We start from the raw sequence: 18,990 nt of genomic DNA, 5'->3' as shown, positions 1-18,990 counted from the left end.
TCAGGGAGTTATATCAACAGTAAAAAAGCGTTTTGATAATTTTACACACAGAACTCAGGAAACTGGAGATATTAGCAATTATACCATTCATAACTGTACTGTGACTTACAGCAATCACTTTAGTTCTTTTTTGTCTGCATAACAATAAAAAAAATTCCATAGATTTCAAAAAGTCGCGTGTATCCAATAGTAAGGTGTGCAGAAAACATTTTTTTAAATTTCCCCATCTTGGTACAAATTCATCTTTAATCTTAAGGCCATACAACTCTGCATTCATTGCATATAAAATATCTCCATGTACCTTGCAAAATTTGCAACTGCAGAAAGGATGACAATGAATATTTAAGCAGTTTCATGTTCATAGAATCATAGAATCATAGAATAATCAGGTTGGAAGAGACCCACCGGATCATCAAGTCCAACCATTCCTATCAAACACTAAACCATGCCCCTTAGCACCTCGTCCACCCGTGCCTTAAACACCTCCAGGGAAGGTGACTCAACCACCTCCCTGGGCAGCCTGTTCCAGTGCCCAATGACCCTTTCTGTCAAGAATTTTTTCCTCATGTCCAGCCTAAATCTCCCCTGGTGGAGCTTGAGGCCATTCCCTCTTGTCCTGTCCCCTGTCACACAGAAGAGCTTTGAAGCTGCTGCTTATAGAAATACCTCATCCACTGACAGACAGAACTGGCAGTACTCCAAACAGCCACATCTTGGAGCTAGGATAGAAATCTATAGCCAGTAACAGCCTGGATGAACAGAAAAAAACGTGGACAGGCACCCCAAAACTTATCACATAAATAGGCACCTGTGAAGAGCAAGACAAACTTGGGACAAAATAAAAACTGCCTTCTGGTCTGGTCTGAAAATAGCTTTAATGCTGCCAAGTGTGAAAGTGCTCCAAGGTGAAGTAGGAAAAAAGCGAGAGAACTTTGTTGCCAATAATCTGGAAACTTCTCCTTCAAAGCCAGGCCAGTTGGTCCCACTCCTTACTTTGAGATTATAGAGTTCTAGCTTTGAAACTGCATTGCTTAAAGTTCATAGAAGGTTAGAAATATGCAAAGGCTAGAGTTTATTTTTCCAATAACTACTTGATAAATGTCAATGTTCAGTTTTTGAAGCATATTGATCCATTCCAGTCTTAATAAGCCTATCACCACCAACTACAGTTAAAGAAATTGCTAAAACACCGTATCTGTCAAGGCCGTACACTTCTCTCAGATTTATTGGTAACATAAAACGACCAACACTGAAGAGTGACAGATAGTACTAAGCAAAGTTAACTACTTGGTTTTCCTTGATTTATCTGTTCTAGGTCCTGTTTCTTAGACCATGAACAGGAGAGGACAAAAGTTAGGAAGTCAGTTGGCTTCTGTCACCACTATCTATATGCTAATATGCCATGCCACCAAGAACTTCCACAAGCTCCTGAAATGGTGGCGTAATCTTAAATATATGTATATATGCATATTCACATGTATATATAGAGTCATAGTATGATTTGAGCTGGAATGAACCCTGGATAAAGATCATCCATTTCCAGCCCAATTTTCATGGACAGGGATGCCTTCGACCAGATCAGGCTGCCCAAAACCAAATACAACCTGCTTTTGACTATATGAGCCCATGATATGGGCCACCCATTACTTTCCCTTGCGATTGCCTCAGTACATGTGTATTCCTTTCACTTACATCTTCATGTTACTGCTACATGTCCAATTGCTAAATGTGGTGCTGTACATGTTTGGGGGTTGGGTCATATATAGGGTTGTGTAACATAGTATAGAAACTAGTACCTTATCAAAAGTAATCATCAAACCCTTATTTAAACGGGAGTGGTTATCATTACCCATTTTTAATAAAATTAGATTGTTTTCTTCATATATGAGTCTCAGGAAATTTACTAACTTCTAAGAAGGAATTACAAGGGGGATTCTGATTTAAACTCAGCAAGCTGAACGTTTATTTTCATTCTTGCAAAATTATCTCAGAGAAGAAGGGGTCTTAAGCACAACGATGCTGTCCAGAAAAGGGTTAAGCAGACTGGTGAAGTGTTTCTCTGAAGTCCTTGGTATTTCCAAATTTCCTTTGTGAAAGAATGCTGGGGTACTACTGCCAGGTGATGGCTGTGGCAGGCGGACCCACTGCCATGGATGGTTCTTATTGAGGTGGATCCACTTCCATTGGCACCGTGCTGTTGTCCGGTGGATCCACCTCCATTGGCTCCTCACTGTCCTCTACTGGATCCACCTCCATGGGTTGCACGTCATCAGTTGGAGGGTGACTGCAGCTGCGTCTCAGCCCATGCCTTAGGCAAAAGGCACGCCCGGCCTTCGTGCTGTTCAATTGTGTGCTCCCAGCTGCACACTGGACAGCGTTGGTCACGTGAGCAGGGGCAGTGCTTCTCATGGCAGGAGGCAGGGGGATGTTGTTCCTCCTTCTTGGCCGATTGCCCTTCTTGAGGCTCCTGAGAGGTGCCTTCCTTCTCCCGTTTTTCGGGAAGTGCCTCGGTTGTGTCAAAGGCAAAGGTGAGCAGCCACCTTTCTGCCTGGGCGGACTGCTCCGTGTCTGGCAAACACGCTTGGGTTCCGTGCTGTCACCTGGTGGGGCTAAACCCAACGCTGCCCTGTTCAAAGGTGAGCAGCCACTTGCCTGGCTGCTCTGGGAGCTCCCTGGCTGGCAAACACTCCTGGGATCCACGCGGTTTCATTTTGTAGCTTGAGGCGATGCTGCCCTCTTCAAAGGTGAGCAGCCACTTGGCTGGCTGCTCTCTCTGCTCCCTGGCAGAGGTGCATTGTCAAATACGGCAGGATGGGGCAGGGGGAGTGCATGGCCTGAAAGGTATCCAAAGGTGCGAGAAGAAGGAGGTTCTCTAGGGCTGAGGGCCCCTTTTGTGGGGCTCGCTCCTGCCTGCTGTGCTGCTTGCCTGAGGGAACGGCTGGCCCTTGTGCTTGTGCACAGGGACCGTCCTCCACCTCCACTCATGAGCCCTGGGCTCCAATCCCCTCCTCCTCATGTGCCTGGAGTCCCCTCAACCAGGGAATGGCAATGCTGTTCCGTCAGGGCCAGAGGTCCACAGAGACCCCTCCATCAACCCCGTGTCGTGCAATGGACACAGCCCCCCACACTCATCAGTGGCTGAGAGAGGGTGAAGCATCCAGAGGTCATGTGGTCCCACCCTACTGCTAAAGCAGGATCAGCTAGATCTGTCCGTCCAGGGCCTTGTGCGGACAGCTTCTGAATATTCCCCAGGGTGGAGACTCCACAGCCGCTCTGCGCAACCGGTGGCAGCGCTTGGTCACTGTAAGAGTCAAATGGGTGTTCTGGATGTTTGCCCAGCATCTCCTGTGCTTCACTTGGTGACCACTGCTTCTTGCCCCGTCACTCGGCACTGCTGAAAAGAGCCTGGCTCCATCCTCAGGGATTGACATATGTCTACCTGAGCCTTCTTTTCTCCAGGCTGAACAGTCCCAGCTCTCCCAGCCATTCCTCATGGGAGAGGAAAGTTTGGTAAAAGGAGGCGGGTGGAACGCTCCAGTCACAGCATGGATATTAAAAGTTCCCCAAAAGAGCCTCCTACTCAAAGGTAGAGGTTAGGAGGGGACACAGGATCGAAGACACCATCAGCAAATTACCAGTAGGAATAAAAAGGCTTCCATCCTCTCTTTGTTGTGGTAATGCATTTTCTTGATCAAAATTTTTATTTATGCTTAGTAGTAAAATTAAAGGGACCAAAGAGGAAAGAGGCCCTGCAGTAACCTAAGAAGAAACGTTTCATAATATCATAAAAGTTTGCCTAGGCCAATGAGTTATCTCTAAGTCTCTGTGTCTGTGTATCTTAGATTCAGGTTTTAGTAAGAAAAGTTGCACAGTTTTTTTCTTAGGAAATCTAACTTCCAAATGCCTATTATTTCCTAGAAAATTATGTAGAAAAATGAGATACATATTATTGCTTATAAGCAGATTATATTAAAACTACTAGAGAAACAATATTCAGATAATGGTTTCTTTTTAATCCTCTCATTACTTTAAAACGAAGCTCGGGGGCAGGAGGGAGAGAGGATTTCATTGCTTTTAGTTCTTAATTAAATTTTAAAAGATAAAAAAAGTATTTTAAAGCTCGTTTTAAATTCTGAATTTACTTAAGAGGTGTTTGTTTTAAATGCAAATAACCAATCAAACAAAAATCTGAACAAACCAAAACAAATTCAAAATGAAGAACCAACTGTTGCCTTCCCTCTGTTCTCTATATTAATAGTAAATCCCATATACCACAATAATTTTATTCATACAGTAGCCAAGACAATTGGGAATACCTCTGTAATTTACATTCAAGTGTTCTTTCAGACTTTTTGGCTCTGGAAGCCTTTACTGAAAAGCGGAGGGTGATCAGCCTTCAGCAAGATTAAGCCTTCTAACTGCATTTCTATAGACTTGCAGAATAAACGGGAACATTTATTATTTAGATACAAAATATTCTCTTGGTGCTCAATATATTCCCAAGGAACAAAGGGCATTGCTCAAACTCAGCAAATTAAACCACTAAAGATTTAAAAGTATTACAAAGATTAGGCTTTCTGCAGTACCTGATTAGGTCTAATTTATTTCTTCATATACAGCCTAAGAAATGCTGGTAAAAATGGCCTCTAGAAGTTTTAGGAGGCCAAGAAATGCCCATCTGTTTTAAAATAGAGAGGCACCTAAAATAGCACAATGCTGAATCTAACCAGAAACTGATCACTAAATACAAACTTGGTAACTTCCCCAGTTCAAAAAGATGACTTCTATTAGCAGAAGACGCCTGCTCATTTCACAGCCTCAGAGTGTCCACAGGAGTCCTTCCAGTGGGCACATGTCTGTTGGTTAGTAAGTGTGGCAGGTTGACACTAGCTGGACACCAGGTGCCCACCAAAGCCACTCTAGCACTCCCCTCCTCAGCGGGACATGGGAGAGAAAATATAAGGAAAGGCTCGTGGGTCGAGATAAGGACAGGGAGATCACTCAGCAATTACCATCACAAGCAAAAGAGACTTAACTTGGGGAAAATTAATTTTAATCTTTGCCAGTAATAATAAATATTGGCAGTGGTAAATAATGAGAAAACAAAAACTAAATATGTCTTTAAACACTTTCCCCTCATCCCACCTTTCTTCCTAAGATTAACTTTACTCTCTATATTCTCTATCTCCTTCCCCCATGGCAGCACTGTGAGACAGGGAATGGGGGTTGGGGTTAGCTCATTACACATTGTCTCTGTTGCTTTCTTCTCCTCAGGGGAGGGGTGGGATGACATTCCCTCACACTCTTCTCCTGCTCCAGCATGAGGTCCCTCCCATAGAAGACAAGTTTTTCACTAACTTCTGCACCATAAGTCCTTCCCATGAGCTACAGTTCTTCCCAAACTGCTCGAGGTTGTGCCCCCTCCATGGGGTCACAAATCATGTCAGCCATTGGCTCCACTCCACAAGACCACAGTTCCTGCCAGGAGCTTGCTCCAGCACAGGCTTCCCACGAGGTCACAGCCTCCTTTGGACACATCTGGCTGCTCCAGCACAGGGTCCTCCTTGGGCTGCAGGTAGATATCTGCTCCATCATTAATCTCCACTCTCTCTGCAGGGGGACAGCCTGCCTCACCATGGTCTCCATGAGCTGCAGGGGAATCCCTGATCAGGCACCTGGAGCACCTCCTTCCCCTCTTCCTTCACTGACTGTGGCGCCTGCAGAGTTTTTTCTCTCACATATTCTCACTCCTTTCTTCCAGCTGTAATTGCTGATGCACAGCAACTATTTCTCCTTCTTAAATATGTTACCACAGAGGTGTCGCCACCATTGCCGATGGGCTCGGTCTTGGCCAGCAGCAGGTCCATGTTGGAGCCAGCTAGCATTGGCTCTATCAGACATAGGGGAAGCGTCTAGCAGCTTCTCACAGAAGCCACCTTTGTACTCCTCCCAACCAAAACCATGCCACACAAACCCAGTACAAGAATTTAACTGTTCGCATCTCCAACAAGTAAAGAAAACCTGAATGGTTGTTTTTATTCCCGAGTACTGAATTCAGGTAAGAAATTGGTCATAACCTGCACTCATAAACAATGACATTACCAGATATTAAGCTAAAGAAGTATCTGTCAGTGCTAGCCTAATTGAGTCGCATAATGAAAAAGGCTTGACTAAAGGCACTAATAGAGAAAGAAAAGGAAAAAAAACCCAACACATTAAAGCAACGTACTGCTAGGCTACAGCACAGAAGCCACAAAGCCAGAGACCCAGATGGTTTTCACTGACCAGAAATTCTCTTTGTTGCTGTGAGAATCATTTTTAAAGAAGTCATCTACAGGAAGAAAAGGAAAGGGGCAGAGGCTGGATGTTGAAGAGCACAGAAGGTATCGAGCTACGGCTGTTTCAGGGGGGTGCTAATTTACAAGTGCTCTGCATGTAATTGTTTCAACTAATTCACCTCACTTGCAGCAGACAGGAGCTGGCTGCCCTTAAACCTGTTAGCCCGCATTATTATTAGCCAGGCCATTATATCCTCAATAAATGATTTTTTTTTTTTAACTAAACTCCTTACACTCTTAGATCTCCATGCAAAGGAGATATCAGTAAGACAGAGTTAAGACGAGAGAGTAAAACAACACGTTTGATTTCAAAGATATCTACTGATTTTTCAGTCAGAACCAGCAGAAGCAGCAGCAGCAGAGCCAGCATTCAAACTACAGCATTACTCACTACCCTACCTTCTCTTACCAGAGCCTAAGAACTGGGTAGATAAACATGAAACAGTGGTGAATTTTGGGCCATTTAATGTAAAGCAAAAAAAAAAAATTAAAAAAAAAAATCACAGAACCAGAACACAGTCATTCTTTTCCACTTGCTATAGTAAGATTACTTCTGAATCATTCAGGGTCCAGAAAGTTTTTGACAAACTACAGGAGGGTCAGAGAAAACACTGCAGTTGGGAAAGATGTTATGAGGAAACCTAAGACAGCTAACCTTGGAAAGGCTCATTACAACATAACTAAAATGAGATAGAACAGACTTCTCACACATTGTCAAATCTGCATGTGGAGATGGGGGTGTAAGTTGAATTAGTGGATTTTAAGTGTGCACCATACTTCGAGGCAATAGAGGAAAACTAAGAAAGGTGATCTCTAGGCATAATACTTGAAATAGCTTCCTGACAGAAAAATCTCATGAAAGAAACTGGAAGACCATCACTTGTAGAATTCTAAACCAAAACCAGCATAACACTAGAAAATGTCATAAAAGGAACTGTCTTAGGTTGTCAAGTATTTAAGACAACTGATTCCATGTTCCAGATCTTTCCCCCTCACTAATATCCATCATTCCTTTGCCTGCTGGCAAAGCCAGAAGAAGCAAAAGGACAAACCTTGGCAATAAACATAGGTGCAGAATTTTATGAAGTCTTTCACCTTCTTAATGATAACCTAGTCACCTTTGAGCAACTTTTGTTATACTGGCTACTGGCATGTGCAGTTTACACTAAAGTATCCAGATAGTATGGGATGAGTCAGGTAAAACAAGACTAGCTCATAAAACATTGCATAAACTAATCTAATCTGATACATAATCTGCAATGCAGCAACAAGACCAAGAAAAGGGAAAAGGTCAGTGAACTGACCTTCCTAAAGAAAAGCACTGCAGAAGAACAACTATCCAAGTCCAGGACTTTGGGTCTAAGCTACTTTATGCAAAAATAAGTTGCATGTCTGTGCATTGATGGTAGACTTGCTTTGCAATCCAAACAATCTGCCTATGATTAACAGTTCACTGTATAAAATGCAACTGTTCGGTAGCGTACTACAGGTATGATCATGCTATCCTACTAGAAAATATGTCCAACTTCAATGCAACATTCTGCTGACCGCACAGGCTGTAAATAATACAACTGATGTGAAGTATAAAAGGAACAAAATTTTTGCTTTTAGCAGACCATAGAGCCTTACGGAATATCCACATGAAGGAAAAATATATAATTTTTCCAAGAGCAATAAATGCAGTAAAATATATTTTAATTTTTAATTTAAAACCTGCAGGAATTGAGACAAAAAAAAAAGCACTAAAGTTAAAAGATGACAGTTGTCAAAAGACAAATTTTATTACGTGTGCCCAGGTCACTTGCACTGCACCCATCTCATATGTCTAGTGCCTAGCATGAAGTTTGTTTCTTTGAATATCACATTGCTGTTTGCATTGACAGCTTGCAAGAAGGTCAAGAAGGTGACAGGAAGAGAGCTTACTATTTCCATGGTGCAGGGGGCCAGGAACAAATAATTAAATTTAAAGCTCCTTATCTTGTCTTTGTATTTCAGAAAAAAATATTGGGCCCATAAAAATAAAAAATCTATAGGTAAGAAGGTGGCACCTATTTCTAGTCTGTAGGTTTACAAACATTTAAGAATATTTTTTTTCAATGTCTTGTTAGCTTCTGTGTGGACTGTAGAAGAACCAGGAATAGTGAGCACACTGAAGCTTTAAGTGTAGCATCTGTCAACAGTTAGAGAATGTCACTGCAGTCTCAGGTATCACTAACAACTCCTAGAAATTGCTTACTTGAAATAACATCCTTAGCATCTGAGGCTGATAAAAATATCATTCTTATTATTACTTACTTTGATCTTAATTTTGTATGTTTCAAAAGGCCACTGTTAAGTAAAATACAAGGACATGAGAGTTTGAATACAGGGACTTAAGAAAAAAAAAAAAAAATTGTCCAGGTAGAATAGAACAAAAACTGGCAAAAGTTCTGCTTGCTTCAGATTTTTAGAAAAATATTCCAACAGTCATATATATGACTTTCTACCATTATAAATCTACTCTTGGAACTACTGCTTTAAATGCAGTGGTGATCTAAAAAGAGCTTTGAAAGCAGCCAGGATACTCTATGCATGCTAATCCTATCCAGTATTTCCTCAACAGAAAAATGAATCCATCCAGAAGAGAAGCCGCCTTGCAAGGAAACAGCATTAATAGAGCAATTTTGATTCAGACCATTTATAAATTCAGCTCCTGAAACTGAAAGCACGTATTTCTGAGCAGAGGATATTTCATTCGTATACACAGACATTCATTACCCTTCCTCATTCCATTGTAAGTACCAAAAAACAATTATTTTTCAACTTGGTATGAACTTAGTAAATACTGTGTCCTCTCAGCTGCAAGGTTTAATTTATTTGCGCAATGGAAATGCTCAAGGCGCTTTAGGTGTGTTTGCAGCAGAGCAGCACATGCACATACTTACCCCTTCCCTTCTCCTGCCAGTTTCCATGCTGCTGATGTGAGATACGATCCTTGCCCTGCACCCTGCCCAGCACTGCCCAAGCTCTGATGCATCCCCAGGTATGATGCCACAGCCACGCTCTGTCCTATCAGGGATGAGGGAGGCCCAGGAGGACAAAGCAGAGGGACGTCCACACAGCTTCGCACTGGAGCTGGATTCGCCTCTCCTTGCAGGACCCAGACAGACAGGTACACTGCATTTACTGTAACACATGGCTTCTGCCAGATAAGTGCCTGCAGTTGGGTCTGGCACGTGTCCCTGCCTGTATTCATGTTCACTACATCCCCCTGACATGCTGCACACCAAAACATTTTCACAAAAACCTGACAATCCAACACAGTTCTGTGTGCACCAGTATTTCAGAAAACCAAGAGAGGAGTCTGTGTGGCCTCCCGGACTGTGCTCAATAATTTTATACAGTGTGGATATAATAATAAAGAACTATAACCCATCAATACAGGTTACAGCTAAAAGGTCAATCATCAGCCAGTTACTCTGACATTAAATGGGATAGAACTGTGGCCAAACTTAAGACAAAAAGGTAACAGTAAAGTATAAGAATGAAGACTCCTAAAATTATTACACTTTCTCATTAGAGAAAAACCCACACGGCTCTTTCAAGTATACCAGCTGTCAACAACATGCCTAAACCTCTCGGTTTTATTATGTATCAAAATGTTCCTCAAAAGTCCAGATGACTACAGCCATCAGCAGACCAGGAAAAAAGCCACAAGAACCTACCATCACCAAAGATGTGAGTCATGAGTTTTGTGAGCACTTGCTTCAGGTTGAATTCCACCAGCCTCACTGCCTCCATGGTGTGACACTCTTGCTTGTGTGCAGTGCGATGACCTTGCTCAAACAACTGTAAGCCTTCACCATCTTTAATGTTGGAGAACAACTAGAACAAAACCACAAAAACACCCGTGAGTTGTATCAATGACTTTCTAAATGAAAACAGAGAATGAAGTTTTATTAAGTGGAAACCTTACCTGCTAAGTCTGGACCATGAAAAACAAACGTAAGGACTGATTTTATACAAATTCTGTTCACTAAACGCAGAGATAAAACATCACAAGAACAGAAATATTCCAACAAGATTTGTTTTATTTCTGTACCACATCTTCAAATAATATGATTAGCTACAGCAAAATATTAATTTATAAAGGAAATTTATCTTTTTTTCTGGTTCTGTTACTTAGAAAGTTATCATGCAGAATGAAGCATACTGTACAGTACATGTAACTTATATCCCAAAAACTACAATACACAATGGTGTTTACCGCTGCTTCAACGTTTTTTAGTAACTGAATGATGTAAAAGAAATACCAAGAAAAACCCACCATTTTTTAAAAGCTATAATCAAATAAACTTAAAAAAACCCCAAAGACAACACACAAAATAACAAAAAAACACCCCAAAACCTGGCAGTTTAATGACACTTTAAGCTGCTTATATTCGATTCATCTTGGCTAGAGTTTATTCATTTAAGGACTACCATTCTCCTGTGTTCTCCCCCACGCAGCACCTTTCTGTGTACAGGAATTTTGTCGATGGAGCATTTAAAGATTTATGGTCTTAGTCTAGGGTTTCCAGATAAATTAAAAAGCACTGGGACAGGCTGCAAAGTGACAAAAGCAAGTGACAGACTTGCTCTTCATGCAGAGGCCGCTCTGCACCACACCTGTTGCAAGTTAAAGATATGTTTCCTTTACTTCCCCATATGTTTCTGGCCAGGTGATTCCAGGCAAATACCTACCAGTGAATGAATCTATGTCCTCTCAGAGACACCAACAGAATGTCTCAGTTAGCCCCGTCATTCGAGGCTCTGTGTCTTGGGGTAACAAGCAAGCAGTTTTACACTCTGAAGAGATTTTTTTCTCTAGGAAGTCTTACAGTTGTACAACATCCAGCTCTGTTAAGTCTGAAGGGTAGGCAGAGCTAATTGTGAAAGTGTTTCCATCGTCCTTTACTACCCTTCCTCCTCCACCTTCCCACAGTCAAACACGCACAGAGGAAAAAAACACACAATGAGATTTTCTTTACATTACGCCTCCCAGCCTAACTAGCTCTTACTCAGGAGATGCCATGAACAGCATGCAACCTTAACAACTCACAGATGGCCACAGAAGTTGTTTTAATTGCAGTTCAATGCTTTCAGTGCACTAAATGCTCTAAAACCAGTTCAAGTGAACCTCTAGTAGCCTAGAAGTGTTGGCCACAATTAATTAAGACTAGCTTCTAGCACATATCACACAGACACAATGCATGCAGAAGGAGTCTAGTTTACACAGCACTCAAGCTAGCAGCAAAATGGATTGAGGGAATAAAAGAAAAAAATCCCATTAGTAGCATTTAACTTTGTATTGCTAGCCAGAAGGAGGCTTGGCTGGCAGACTCAGAAAACACCTCCCAAGTTAATGCCCTTACTGCACTGCAGAAAAATACAAAATAAAAGAGGACAAAGAGGAATACCAAATAAAATAATTATCTATCAGTTTAACAAAGAAAGCCTTTACTAATCAAATGGCAGCAGCCTGACAAAACTAGGTATTGCAGTTTTAAATAACAGATTATTCAAGTGCTCATCTGAAAGGTTAAACCTCCTCCTTCATATTGGCATTATTTTGCATTGACTGGAAAAAGCAAACGTTTTGCACCCTCTAACTCATTTACCGTCAGCCAGGCAGATCACCAGTTACCCAGCATGTGGTTTTGAAAGCCAGGGGTTATTTCCAGGCCAGCATCAGCCTAGGGAGGTTAATCTGTTTAGGCTCACTGGGCGGTCAATGGACAGACACAGGCTCCCTCACACAGGAACCTGGAGTGACTAAATTAGGTTCCCACTCTGAACTACCTCTAGCTAATTTTCCTTTCTATTGACTGAAGAGACTAAACTCAGTAAGCCACAAACACCCTTCAGGCCATGGAGATTTTCCTCCTTTGGACTAGAATATACTGTATTTACACACTAGAAAATATATTTGTAATTTTCCCCCATCGGCAGTGTTTCAGAACATGAAACACTTCTTCCTCTTCCCCCTCATCCTCCCCTTGTCCCTCAGCTTAAAACTGGCTCCACAGACCACTGCAAAGAACATACAGTCTGGACACTGCTTTTAAAATACAGCATTTGCATCAACAAGTACACAGAAGTACTTTTCCTTACCAGCATATTATTCCCAAAACGTTGATACTGCAGTTACTGTCTGAAATAAAATTTTATTTTAGTAGATTATATCAGATGTGGTAATAAAATAAATGCAAGAACCATTAGAGTAAATACATTCAGTGATACACCAACCCTCTAACCTGCCAGCCTCTTCATCCTGCCAAACCAACCACATGCATCATCTTCTCCATGTGTCCATGCAGCAGTGCACTGAGCCAGGCTGGGAGGTTGGATCTGGATAAGAAGTAATCCAGAAGAAGGGCAGAAAACAAGGAATGTGAAAATGATCAAATTCAGCTTGGTAATCAATCATCAGCATACTGGCAGCACCAACAGATGTGCTGGCACATAGGACAGGGCTGGGCTACTTTCAGCACAGGTGCAGACACCAGTTGATGCAGGCTGTGAAAACACAGCCTTAGGGCAGTCCTCAAAGGACAGGTAGCAGCAAGGAAACAGCCTCCTTACAGTCAGGCACCAAGAGGCACTTTGGCATTCTCCATAGAGGCTACATCAGCTCCTGTCAACTCCAGCACAACTGTGGAGGGAGTTATACTGAGAAAAAAAGATGCCTTACAGTTGTATTAATATTTATTCTCTTCTTTCCATTCACTGACACTGCTATGTCAATATGAGCAGCTTTAAACTGATATACCAATTTCACTATTACAGTGACTGAACTGTGCTAAGTACATGTCTTGGATTAGAAACACTCCCACATTTCTCTATACACAAAGCCTGGAAATACAAAGCTTGAGTAAAATGAAGAATCACCTACAGTTGCTCCTTTTTGATGTCAATTCTTCTCAAGCAGATATCTAAGCAAATGTATAAAACACCAACATATCCAAAATGCCACAATTTCGTGTCTGTTTACTCCATTAGTGCAGACCAAAATAAAATGCATTATTTTATTGTACTGAATATGATCAGTCACTGCTACCACCAGAAAAGAAATTACCAGTAGTCATAAATAAACCACCTATATGTCTGTCTAGTGCAAGGACAATAATTTTTTTCTTTAAGTGAAGGTGTGCAAAAAACTGAATATTGTATCATCATGCAGAAGTCAAAAATAAAACAAGAATTACCAGGATTTATCAGCATATCTGACTATCTGACTGATGCTGTATTAGAAAAAAATTTGGCAACGTGATGGCGAGAAGACTTGGGGTTTAACTGGACAAATACTGGACAAATAATAGAGCCTTCAAAAGCATTTCAGACTATTTCTCAGCCTAGCATGGAAGGAAGAAGTCACATGCGGGATTTCAACACAGACCCCAAGATTTCTTCACTCCCTTGACAGACTTTTTATTCATTATAAACATTACCCATTATGATAGCCTTCATTATCCATACACTTAGGATTCCATCCAAGATTATCTCTTTGCAGGACAGCATTCGTAGTAAGTTCCAGATCAGAAAGATCCATGACTATAATACATCCTATCTTTCCACAATGCAGTTATGTATGCCTCCTGCCAGTCACGCATACACTAGCAATTAAAATAATGAATACATCTTGTTTATGTACTTCTACGCACAGACAAAACAGAACCTAAGACTACCTCTACATGAGGTTCTGCATGTGGCAGCACTCAACCTTGCCACAACAAATGAATTTTGACTCCCCAGCCCTGATGAATATCCCTATAAATAAACAAACAGCTGCACTCTAAATCCACTTACAAATAGCAAACCATTTCCGCAACATTCTTAATGTGCTCTAACACTTAACCGATGGGTCAAGAATTATGAAGATAATGCCACTCGACGAGGCTCATCAAAAAGAAAATCTAATGCCAGCCTCAATCAGCCTCCAAGAGGATGAACCTTGTAAACCTGCACCCTCATCCAGGCAGTTTCGTGTGCCAGAGATACACACGACAGAATGCTCTCATCTGCTTATTGATAAGAAGTTGGTTTGGGAAAAATGGCAAAAATCATTCAAGCAACAAAGCTTGCAGAGTGGTCACCTTAATTTCTGGATTGTACAGTTTTCAGTCCTCCAAGTACAGCAAGAAATGTTATTTCTGTTTATGTTTTTTTAACATAATAGAAGTGTTTCTGAAAAAAAATCATCATGTTTAATGGAAAACCATATAGAAATTTGGAACAGCAAACAAAAATCAACACTGATACACAGGTATCAGTAAGGAAAGAAAGGAAGACCTGAGGAAACCACAGGCCAGTCAGTCTCACCTCTGTGCCAGGCAAGAACATGGAACAAAATTTCCTGGAAACTCTGCTGAGGCACATGATAAATAAGGAGGTGGTTGGTGACAGTCAACAAGGATTCACTAAGGCTAAGTCATGTCTGATGAATCTGGTGGCCTTCTACAATGGAGCCACAGAGTTGGCTGATAAAGGAAGAGTAAACTGACATCATCTACTTGGATTTGTGCAAAACATTCAACGCTGTCTGGCACAACATCCTTGCGTCTGAATTGAGACATGGATTTGAAGGATGGACCGCTCAGTGGATAAGGAATTTGCTGGAGGGTTGCACTCAAAGAGTTGTGGTCAATGGCTCAATGCCCAAGCGGAGACCGGTGGCATCCTGTAAGGGTCAGTATTGGTACCAGTGTTGTTTAATATCTTTGTCAGAGATATGGACAGTGAGACTGAGTGCATCCTCAGCAAGCTTGCCAATGACACAATGATCCATCACACAGTTTACATGCTGGATGGAAGGGATGTCATCCAGAGGGACTCTGACAGGCTTGAGAGGTGGACCTGTGCAAACCTCAAGAAATTCAACAAGGCCAAGTGCAACATCCTACACCTGGGCTGGGGCAATCCCAAGCACAACTGCGGGCGGGGCAGAGTATGGCTAGTGAGAGGCCTGAAGAGAAGGACTTGGGGTGCTGGTAGATGAGAAGCTCAACATGAGACAGCAATTTGCGCTTGCAGCCCAGAAAACCAACTGTATCCTGGGCTGTATCATAGAATTATAGAATGGTTTGGTCATATATAGAATCATAGAAAGGTTTGAGTTGGAAGGTATCTTAAAGGTCATCGAAGTTCAATACTTCTGCCATGGGCAGGGACACCTCCCAACAGACTGGCCTGCTCAAGGCCCCATCCAACCTATCTTTGAACACTTCCAAGGATGGGGCAGCCACAGCTTCCCTGGGCATCCTGTGCCAGTGCCTCACCACCCTCCTCGGGAAGAATTTCCTCCTAATGTCTAGCCTAAATCTCCCCTCTTTCATCTTAAAACCATTACCCCTTTATCCTATTACTACATGCCTTTCCAAAAGTCCCTCCCCCAGCTTTCTTGTAGCCCCTTGCAGGTACTGGATGGTTGCTATAGGGTCTCTTCCAGGCTGAACAATCCCAGAGCAGAGGTGCTCCAGCACTTTGGTCATCTTTGTAGCCCTCCTCTGGACCCATTCCAACATCTCCATATCCTTCTGGACCGCTAGGCTGAGAACAATGGCATGAGGTTTAAGAAGGTCAAATGCCGGGTCCTGCACTTGGGACACAACAACCCTGTGCAGTGCTACAGACTAGGAGCAGAGTGGCTAGAAAGCTGCCCAGAGAAGGACCAGGGGGTGTTGGTTGACAGCGACTGAACATGAGCCAGCAGTGTGCCCAGGTGGCCAAGAAGGCCAATGGCACCTTGGCTTGTATCAGAAATGGTGTGACCAGCAGGTCCAGGGAGGTTCTTCTCCCTCTGTCCTTGGCACTGGTGAGACCGCTCCTCGAATCCTGTGTTCAGTTCTGGGCCCCTCGCTACAAGAAGGATGTTGAGGCTCTGGAACAAGTCCAGAGAAGAGCAACAAAGCTGGTGAGGGGGCTGGAGAACAAGTCTTACGAGGAGCGGCTGAGAGAGCTGGGGTTGTTTAGCCTGGAGAAGAAGAGGAGGCTGAGGGGAGACCTCATTGCTCTCTGTAACTACCTGAAAGGAGGTTGTAGAGAGGAGGGTGCTGGCCTCTTCTCCCAAGTGACAGGGGACAGGACAAGAGGAAATGGCCTCAAGCTCCGCCAGGGGAGGTTCAGGCTGGACATCAGGAAAAAATTTTCACAGAAAGGGTCATTGGGCACTGGTACAAGCTGGCCAGGGAGGTGGTTGAGTCACCTTCCCTAGAGGTATTTAAAAGATGGGTGGATGAGGTGCTGAGGGGCATGGTTTAGTGTTTGATAGGAATGGTTGGACTCAATGATCCTGTGGGTCTTTTCCAACCTAGTGATTCTGTGATTCTCATGTTGAGGATTCCAGAACTGGACACAGTACTCCAGTTGAGGTCTCACAAGAGAGGAATAGAAGGGCAGAATCACCTCCCCCAACCTGCTGGCCATGCTTCTTTTGACACAGCTCAGGATATGGGATAGGACTCATATCTCTTTCTGTGGCAACAGGAAATCCTTTATTTTAAGCACCTTAGACTGCTCAAATACCCTTATAGGTATTTTGCTTTTTTTTTTCTGTACACTTTCAACATCACCTTGAATAGATTTAACTGCTTTATTCTGAAAAGCTTTGTAAGATTTTAAAATGTTTTTAGCTGGATGAGATGCAAAGAATAACTTATTTTGAGAAAGTATTTTCTATAAAGTCTTTCTAATAGAAGATGCACTAGTGGCTTCCAGACTTTCTAGACCATGAACCAGTATGAAAATCTCACAGATTTTCTGATGTCCTTCGCTGTCAAACTTTAAACTAAAAATAACAAAGAATACAATGTTGGTCCTCAAACCACTGAAGCTCTACTTATTATGGCATGATTCATACATCACAGCTTGGGAAACAGTGAATGGTACAATGTTCAGAACCTGGGCAGACATCTCCAAGAGTGAAGGCAGTTCCACCTGAACTACTCAGGCCCTTTATTCATAACACTCAGTCAAATTTCAGCTTCAGGAATAAATTTACAGCAGAGTACTCTGGCAAAGTAATGCTGCTGTTCCTTCTCTTTAACATGGTGCATCCAGTTCAGGTGCCTCTGCTCCTGTATGCCTCTCCGTGCTGCCTGAAAAAAGGAAGGCCATCCCTTAGGCTCCTGGGAACAGACAGCTCACAATCAACATCTCAAAGACCATCCCAGAGCAGGCAACACCTGAAACTCGATGTGCTGCAGACTGCTTATTGAGCTGGGTGTCTCACAAAACACATGCACCGCATCCTATGCCCAGATGTGCTTAAGATACAGGTAGAGCAACTGCTGGCACACAGTGGTACGATCAAGAGATGGAAAAAGCATGGATCCATGAACAGGTGGACAAGCCTCTCCCTGTCCTTAAGTTGCAGAGGGCTAGTCCACTTAAGCCTCTTCAAATATTTTTCCCCAGTGCCCAGATAAACACTGCTGTTTTGACTCGCAGTTACATACACGTATATTCTCACACATACTGTAAATGCTCCAAGGAATGCTAAAAATTTACAAGTAGTATTGGCTTCCACTGGAACAAGGTTACAAAATTAGAAGAGCAATTCCTATGTTTTCACATCTGTTCCCTTTAAAATTTATGTATAATTCAGTTCAGACCATAAAATACCTTATGAAGCCTCCTTCCAATGTGTAAACATTGTTCATTTTCGACTGGAAAATGTTCTGCGATTGCCATTGGGTTTATACTGGCTCCCTCTAATGGCTAAAATGCACAAAGTGTAATTTAGTTGAGGGTTTTTTTTTTTATCTTTTTCATAAATGGAGGCAAGTAAAGAACTGTACCAAAGACTACTGCATAGCACAGGATAATTCATTTATAATCCACCCAGGAAAGTTTGCCAGTTCAAACCTGACTACAGTAGTATCAATATCGCCAACCCAAGGGACGGAATGAACAAAAAAAGGCATACACAATAGAAGAAAAAAAAAATCCATAAGCCCTTTAGAAAGAAAACAGGGATGCTGGATAAGGAGAACACAAAATAAATGTTATTTGGGGTAGTATTTAAGAAGAACAGTTCACTTCATGTTCAGAATTTTGAAACAGATTTGGGAAGCTTCTTTTGGCACTAATTTTCACTCTTTGTAGTGGTCATCTTCTATATACTACATTCAGGTAATAATTACTCAAAATATTTTAAAATACAGTGAAAACATATCTAAGTAGATTTTCAATAGCAGTACAAGGACATTTTTTAAATGTTTGTGGGAAATTTTAGCATGAATCATTCTAACTTTTAGCAACAGCTTGGAAGATGAGAATTTATTTAGTATTTTAATAACTGCACTCATACGAAGCTGCAGAGAAGCATCAGTTACCTGCTCATCTTCAGATAATACACTACTTTTCTCTTAAAAAAATAATAAAACAATCACCATGAAAAACAGTATAGCCAAAGCAAATAGGTAATAACTATCTTGGAGTAAAACACTGTATTTTGCCAAACTATTATTTGTTTTTTTAAGTTCTTATTTCCAATATATTGATTTTAACCGCAATATGAAGAATTATACTAAAGGTTTCCATCACAAGACAGAAGTTTTAATCTAGCCTTGAGTATAGAATTTGGTATTTTTAAAGCAGAGAGACTTTTCCACATCTCCCACATCTTTCTACT

At 41.9% G+C, this 18,990-nt stretch overlaps 1 protein-coding gene across 1 annotated transcript in view; it reads right to left on the bottom strand.

Annotated features, from left to right (window-relative positions):
* Nucleotides 1–18,990, bottom strand: part of FARS2 (phenylalanyl-tRNA synthetase 2, mitochondrial) — a 262,812-nt gene that overhangs the window by 182,340 nt on the left and 61,482 nt on the right. Inside the window, exon 4 of the mRNA XM_069853595.1 lies at nucleotides 10,043–10,202. Coding sequence (XP_069709696.1) covers nucleotides 10,043–10,202 — 160 coding nt within the window. The remainder of the gene's footprint in view (nucleotides 1–10,042; nucleotides 10,203–18,990) is intronic.

The sequence above is a fragment of the Phaenicophaeus curvirostris genome, chromosome 3, assembly GCF_032191515.1.
Source record: "Phaenicophaeus curvirostris isolate KB17595 chromosome 3, BPBGC_Pcur_1.0, whole genome shotgun sequence".
Lineage (NCBI taxonomy): Eukaryota > Metazoa > Chordata > Aves > Cuculiformes > Cuculidae > Phaenicophaeus > Phaenicophaeus curvirostris.
Note: the sequence above shows the minus strand (reverse complement) of the source record. Positions and strands in the feature narration are given on the sequence as shown.